An 8,141-nucleotide genomic window follows, 5' to 3' on the forward strand; every position below is an offset into this window, starting at 1 on the left:
TCGGTGGCTCATAGTGACAAACGCGATTGCAAGCTACTCAAAAATTGTAAGTAGCCTAAACTATCGGTGGTTCGCCGCACGGTGCCTCTGCATCCCAAGTACGTCCGCCTGATTGTCGCATAACTTAATACCCTGTAATTTATACTGGCGTATACACGGTACTGTCCAGAGTTACAGTACATTAATTCAACTGCGTCATACTTAAGGCCAGCAGGTAGGGGAATCCTACCTGCGAGCAACTAAAACACTTCAATGGAAGAATGCAAGCCAGAGACCGAATGTTCAGCAACATCACATGTGCATCTGTTTAGTCTTGTGCTTGAAGTATGTGAAATGTGAACCATTCCAGACCTTTTTATGCCTGACTTTTACTAATTAGCATTTGGACCTTGCTGATATAGTGGAAAGGCTGCATGGGTTGCACCGGTTGCGACCAACAGGATGAGTGATAATGGAGAGGATAAGAGCATTCCATGAAACAGCTGGAATACTTCTGCTGAGATTCTGCACGAAGTGTGGAAGAGCGCGAATGCATTAAGGTTCACTAATAACAATAGGCACCGATGTGATTCCTGCTTAGGCCTGAAGTGTAGAAGAGCGCGAATGCATTAAGGTTCACTAACTGTCTCGGTGAGTGTAGGCGCGTTGAGAGATTAGAAAGCGCAGCAGTAAGGATGATTTTGCATAGATACGAGTATCCATTCTCCAAGCTTCTCTTCACATCTTCAGGAGCTCAGCGAATAAACTAAACGTTTAAACGAAGCTAAATCAAATTGAAAGGCGAGGCATCAGTAGAACTCTTTGAGCTTCACTTTTCAGTCTTCCGTGGTGAATCTCTCTCTCTATCATTTTTGAAGCAGCTGGTCTCGATTCAGACTGGTCACAAAACTACTGTCGTCTGAACTTCGGATAAACCTGATTGACCGTGGAACAACAAGACATATAAACTCACCTATCACACGAGAATTCCAGAACACAACCAGTTAATCAGCGACGTCGTCCAAATTTATCCATTAAACAAAAGAATGGCTGTATCGGAGGACACTTTGATTTGATCAATAATTGAGGTAAAGCGAACACGGTGTGAACGTCACTCAGGATGCAGTAAATAATCCATATGACTGTAAATCAGTGACCTTAATGGTAGAAAAATTAAAAAATTTTGCCAGGCCAAATCAGGTCTGCCTTTAGGGTTCATTAAAAATGCGATACAATGCTCCCATCAAGGCCAGGTTAGACATTACAAACCCGACCAAGCGGTGTAATTTTGGACAGCTTACTTGTACACGCCCGACTAAAACAACCAGTTCAGTGATAATCGAAGCACGACAACTTTGTTTCCTTCCAGTTCATCAGTTCAGTTTGCTATCAGTCCATCCCACACAGAGCTGATCTGCAGAGCTATCCCCGAGTTTAAAACAGTCAATACATGGAGAAAGTCCAACAGATTTATTTCGAGCCAGAGACTTATTCCTATGCAAATCCTTTATTCGCCTGTCATGGTACATCCTCATTTCGATTGAACGTCTCTTCATAGCGGCATTTGGCTTCTGTTGACAGGGCGTAATACTTAGAAGATTGTTTAAAACTCTTCGATATTCCAACGACCTGTTTCGTCCTTGGGGCTCATCAGTTAGGCGAAATTCCCCAGTTTCCAACAAATCATGTTTTACTTGAACCCAAAATTTGCTGAATTCGTGAAATTTACTCATATGCAGACTTACCTGAATCCCTGCTGAATCTCTTGTTCATTAAGAACATCAGAAACGAGAGATGCAGCAGGATTTGGTCGAATCTGCCTTCAAAATTACGGTTGTGTGGAAATGAGCATACCTCGTGAGCATTCAACTTTGTTTTACCGCAGAGGAGATATTCGGGAGTAGTTTCCGGATCTCCCACCATATGTCAAAAAGTTCTCAGCTCATGTTCTCAGCTTAAAACACGTTTTAAGCTCATTCGACCTTGTTCAGTTAATACTCCATAGTTACAAGGCAATTCCCATCTGGTTCTACGGTTCTATATTGAAGACAAGAGTATAGCTTGCCCTAAGATAATGTGGTTATGCAGTGCCTAAGTAGTGCCTAAGTAGTACCTTTGAGAAATCATATCAACCCTCTTACTCCTTCGACTAAACAATTTCGTATCGAGGTCAATTAAGACGGTCATGAGGCAATTACTGCGCCTAAAAAAATGATGCGTTCCACCCAAGATGCTTCGCGAATATTTATAAAATGTCACGTCTTAAGCTGGTTGCTTAAGTACCACGGAAAACATCCATTTGAGCACTTTAACCAGGGGTTGTAAGTTGCAGCTTTTGTCTTCTAGCTCACGCCTACTCGAACTGATTAAATAAATAGAGCTAGTGTTTTCGAATCCATATCACATGACAAAAAGTTTTTCTCATTTACGCGTACTACTCGTACTGATCCCTCCAACCACCGTGTGTCATCTTATGTCCATGTACAGTGTCCCCAATACTGATTTGTTTACAATTTACGTGGCTCCCTAGTTCAGTTTGTATTCATTTGGTTACTTTGAAGCAATGAAACGAACTGACCTGAAGTAAAGTGCTTTTGTGAAAATAGGCAGTAACAAGCTGAGTGCCGAAACTAGTAAGTACCACCAAGCCAGTCAGTCGAATGGAGTCGATGTTTGTAGGTAAATATAGCATAAAAGATGAATAAGTTATGCTAAGTAAGGTGGAAATATGGATGGTCACAATGGAAGAACAAAAGGCAATTCCTCACAAACGTCTGTAAACGTAGAAGGCTTTGAGACAGTTGGAAAGCTAACCTTATTCTGAATCAGAATCTAAAGTCAAGAGAATGAACATCATTCATGACCATCAGGTACCGTGAAGGAAACAGTGCGGTAAACAGAGCATTGACTTCCTTTTGAAGCAGCCATTCCATTCTAAATGACCGTAAACTGCTCATGCCTGTGTGGATTGAATGACTCAGCTATAGGCTCATCGGGAGCACTGCCGGCGTGTCCCAAAAAAGTGGGCGTGGCACATTAATGGTTGTTTTCCTGTCCAAGGAGGACACGTGGAAGGCGTCGTATTGATCAGACTTTAAGGAAACTGACTGTACTAAGTCTCTCTTGTGAAAGAAGTTAGCAACGGTTTGGTGATGCTTAGATAAAAGAGCTGCATCCTGTCCCGTTTTCAAACGCGTGTCCTTAGATAGCTTAGTAGAATTCAGGGCAAGTCAAACTGTCGTTCTGTTTTGTCAACAAGCCTGGCCAAATGCAGGAAAATAGACAAAGACTTTATCTCATGCCATAGAGATATTGTCGGTCTGAATGTTCTTCTGCATGTGCACGATGGCAGTGGAGAGAAGGTTGAAGTTTCATATCCAAAAGAAGAGAACTGCTTGGAAGTCTATGGGACTGTTCATATTTCATAGTATTTTGGTTTTCAGGTTCACTTACTTGAATTTAAGCAAAGGTGATAACATGAGTAACATTCCTTTCCTGTAAACAATTCTCCTTTTATTGCTTACGCAACTCTGATCAATTATTCATTGATGGTGGAATTCGATTAGCTAGATTTGAGTTCCTATATTTAGCATGAAATAGTACTAAATACTCAGATGGATTACACAATTGCTCTTTACGTTGAGTTATGTTATTTCCTTTCACGGAGGAATTGTAAGGGACACTATTCAGTAGAAGTCCTTGGAGATGTCTTATATTTTACGGAAGGCGCACTAGATCGCCACCGACGTAGAATGCTTGTTGTGGACCCTCTTAGAAGACCAAGCAAGACCAGGACCACGGGAGGCACATCTGTACTACTGTGACTCTTGCTATCGGATATGACCGCATGACTGCGCAGAGACGTCTCACAGTTGAACAGACCGAGTGTTACATTCCATCTGGACAATCAACTTAGAGCCCCTCTAGCGGACTAAATGTGTTGGATCCAAGTAGCCTTCAATCCACAAAACCGGGCCACAAATCAAAAGGGGTGGGATCTTTCCCGCATTTTTCACATCAAATCAGATATCATCCTGAAAACCTTAATTCAGCGCGGTGCTCGGTTTGGCATTTTTTACATCAAATGAGATATCATCCAGAAAAAAAACCTTAATTCAGCGCGATGCTCGGTTTACTACTATTAGAAATTATTTCTGGGCAGTCTTGACTACCGAAATCTGCTAACAAAATACCTAGGCATTTAAGCTAACAAAAATGCGACACTTCAGCATCTTAATGCATAAAAGACGCTGTATTTTTAGCAGGTTCACACAATTTCTGCTGTTTCTTTTTCATATAAGAGATAAACAGCCGGCTTCGTTTTACCTTGGGGTTAAAAATGACATTCACCTCAAAGGAAACTACTATGAAACTATGAAAATATACTGCGATATCTCGAATATCGTGCCAACTGAATCATGAGGCGCCCTGTGTGCAGCACAGTCAGTTGTAGAATATCATAAACGAGAGATTCAGTTGAGTCTCTCATGAAAACCAGATTGATTTGCAAATGAGTGTATTTCTCGAAGACACTTACCTTAACTGGTGGAAAATAGGTAATGCGGCCGGATCTCAATCGGTAGTTTGCACACAGGCGTCAGTCTAGTAGAAGCTACTGGCCTGCCCAGTGGACTTGGAAAGCACTACACGGAGAATGAATGTGATCGGACCAAACTGTGCTAACTGTATCAGCATGGCTCTTTTACTCCGACAGACACGTCGACCAGAATGACACCCAAATTATCAAATAGACGAAACGCTGTCGCTGATCAATATTTTGCATGCAAGCTTCACAAATCATCTCACGCTATTGCGTGGAGATATAGCAATGTGGAATTGGCAAGTAATGTATTCCCCTGCCATCGGACCTAAGACTTGGGAAAAACAATTCAGTTATCATCGGTCTGCTTTACAGTATTCAAGAGAATACAGTGTGTGAGGTTTGAGTTAAATCTGACAGCAGTTGTTCGTATGGAGCGACGTTTTTGCATACAGATCCAAAAATACCTATTGGAGTTGATGCATACAGGATACTGTCAGAAATCTTAGAGTAAAGCACAGGACAGGATTCTCCTCTAGATTGTTTCTCTGTGTAAGATGAGAAAAAAAGACGCCACTAAGACGGCCTTAAAAGGGTCAGTGTTCCAAAATCTGTAGTCGTTAATCAAGGCCGGAATGACCGACACAGGGCAACATAAAGTAGAATGGATTCTTGGGGAAGCCGGTTGCAAGTTGGCCAGTGGCAGGCCGAAATGCAATGCATTAATTAGACTAAATAAGACTTGAGAGAAAAGATCAACTTCCCTGTCTGAGGGTGCTCCTCACCTGCTGGCACACATTACTACGGGCCGCCTTGCTGTAAACTCGTTCATTTACATCTCCTAGTGGTTACGTGACAACAATGACAATATAAATGAAACGGTAAAACTTATCGCCGCTTGAGCACATTGTGGTCTGCTAAATAACGCTTTTTTTAGATCAGACAATTGCTTTCAAGTTCCAACATTTCAACAAACTACAAAACGCATCTTTGATTCTCACTCTGTTCTTCACTGTGAGGAATTTTGTTAGTCTTTCTGAACACGAGGTGTATGGGAAATCTTCTTGCATCATATAGTTTGGACAACCTCAACTGCATCATTATGATACACTCTATCAAAAGTTCCATCTCAATATCCCTGCGCCGCATGAGCATACGCTCTTGCTTACGCTCACTACATGTAAAATACGGCTTTGTGGGGACGCCTAATGTACTCCAGTCTCGACTGTCGGTCAACTGGAACTTGTGATTTCTGATAAGCACGCTGAAGCGAAAAAGAGACATGGTGGCTTCTAACGGTATCACAATGGTGTCGCTATATATGGTTCTCCGACTACATCCACATACAAAATTATGTCTCGGAATAAGGTTTTCACTCACCCCATTCAAACTACACAGTTCTTTGAACTAGCTTTGATCCATCTGGGTTTAAGGAAAGCATTTTAGAGTTAAAATTGACTATGTCCTTCCACTTTCACTGATCCGTTACTTCTGTTCGTGCGCACAAAAACAAGTCGTTAATCGACTGTACAAAGCCTTGGACTTGCCTGATCTACAGTTCAACTAAAACAAAACGTATTTGGCTGAATAGATATAAATCCAACACCCACAGCACCCTACACTGGTAAATTCGTTGTTTGAAAGACAGAGTGGGCGCGTTTTGCTTTAGTTGAGTATGCGTAATTGTTTTGTTGTTCTCTGTGAACTTCTCTGAGATGATGTTTGTCATAATGAGAGACTGGATGACAGCTCATCGGTCTTTTGGTGTCCCGCTTAGTTGAACCGTCTTTTCACTAACAGCGAGTGAGACCAATACATGGCTGAGCTAAGGAAACGTTGCACACGTTTCATCGCCAACCAGAGTGACATCATCGGTGCGTCTCAATAGCAAACATGGTATTTTACACACCAATAAACGTTTCAAACAAAACTGAGTCAGCATTCGTTCGGAACTTCTTCACAGATATGCGTCTGGAAGAGTCACTCACAGTCTTTGAACAGGTTTTAGTTTACCTTCACACACATTTGACGGTGACTGAACCCGGTCCATTGTATGGCAGAAGGGCCTCTGAAAGCTCACCAAGTTCCACAATACATCCTAGACTGAATGTAATACTTGTTAGCAGCCTTCTGAACTCTCCCATCATTGAACGCTTCTGAAAACGTGGCTTTTATGGAGGGGATCTGTTTTCTTAGAAACAGAAGACCAATCTCTCCGGAAATGATACTTCCTTCTGTCTGCTATTTTTTATCACAATCACAGCCTACTGGCCCAAACATTCATTGAACTATCCGTGTTTTCTTCCTTGTCAGCTTTTGAGTCCACAAAAGACAAATATTATGCAGTCTGCAGAAAAACCTAGCTACAGGCTGGTTAGTGTTAACCATCCATTATTCGTTCCATCAGCGCACACTGCATTAGCCGTTCTAATGACTTTCGATTCAACCTGCCATAAAACTTATTAAAATCCTGATAGACTGTGATAACACTGATATTGTCTGGATGAACACATGATGCAAGCATACTTATAGTCTTCTGACTGCCTACTGAGCAAACATCAGTTTGTTTGGTTATTGGTTGATGCATAAATAAATATAGGATGGAATCAATAAAATGGTGATAAAATAGTTCTAGGAACACCCAGTTTTTTATGACAATGCATGTTACTTCTAAGGAATACCTGATTGAAATCAGTCGCTTGTCTCCAACTCGACCCTAGGGTTACTCTAAAGACTTTGAAATTCGTACTTTCACGTTTACCGAACACTGCAAATACGAGAGGACAGTAGATTACGGAAATTTCCCATTCGGTTGAGAGTGGTTTGTAATTCAAGTGAGCAAAGTTTGTACTGAGACCGGAAGCATAGGAGGCAACTACCAGACAGATTTGTTAGGATGGTGTTGGAACACGCCTCAAAGGGCTTACTGTCTTTTGGGTGGCCATAAATTTTTTCGGGATCCTACAATACTTAGGTGCGTTTTACAATGGCCCAATAACAAAGCAGTGGCTTACGTTTGTAATATACAACTCAAGGTTGCTGAAAATCCATCGATAGCCCACGACCGGTTTCGCCCTTCTTGGGGCTCATCAGGTAGGCGCAGTCCCCGGGTTTCCGTCAACCTTATGTTCTACTTTAAACCAAATTGCACGAAGTTAGCGAATATACACTCATCCGCAAACTAATTTGGTTCTTTCGAGAGACTCACCTGGAACCCAGCTGAATCTCTTGTTTATGATGTTCTCAGGCAGCGATATTTCAAATATCGTAGCGACTGAAACATGAGGCGGCCTGGTGCAGCACATTCAGTTGCCTGAGATCATCATAAACGAGAGATTCAGCTGGGTTCCAGGCGATTCTCTCGAAAGAACCAAATTAGTTTGCAAATGAGTGTATATTCGCTAAAGCAGTGTCTTCTTTCAACCAGCATTAGGAAAAGCACGATTTTGCTGCAGACTCTTTAGGAGAAAGCACAATAAAACTTTGGCATGTTCAGAAGTGATCACGAGGATTTTGAGGTCGTATCTGTCGTACGATCTACGTGTTCCTAATCAACCGTCCTTCATTTAAGAGAACTGATAGATCATCAGAGATTATCCAAAATGTTTTTCAAAACTTTGGT

At 41.7% G+C, this 8,141-nt stretch overlaps 1 protein-coding gene across 1 annotated transcript; it reads right to left on the reverse strand.

Annotated features, from left to right (window-relative positions):
• Window positions 1-544: 544 nt before the first annotated feature.
• On the reverse strand, window positions 545-7,824 carry T265_05085 (hypothetical protein; the record flags this gene model as incomplete). The annotated part of the gene is made up of 3 exons (XM_009170002.1): window positions 545-582; window positions 4,366-4,521; window positions 7,728-7,824. The coding sequence occupies 3 exons, from the start codon at window positions 7,822-7,824 to the stop codon at window positions 545-547; spliced, it is 291 nt and encodes a 96-aa protein (XP_009168266.1).
• Between the last annotated feature and the right edge of the window lie 317 nt (window positions 7,825-8,141).

The sequence above is a fragment of the Opisthorchis viverrini genome, assembly GCF_000715545.1.
Source record: "Opisthorchis viverrini unplaced genomic scaffold opera_v5_92, whole genome shotgun sequence".
Lineage (NCBI taxonomy): Eukaryota > Metazoa > Platyhelminthes > Trematoda > Opisthorchiida > Opisthorchiidae > Opisthorchis > Opisthorchis viverrini.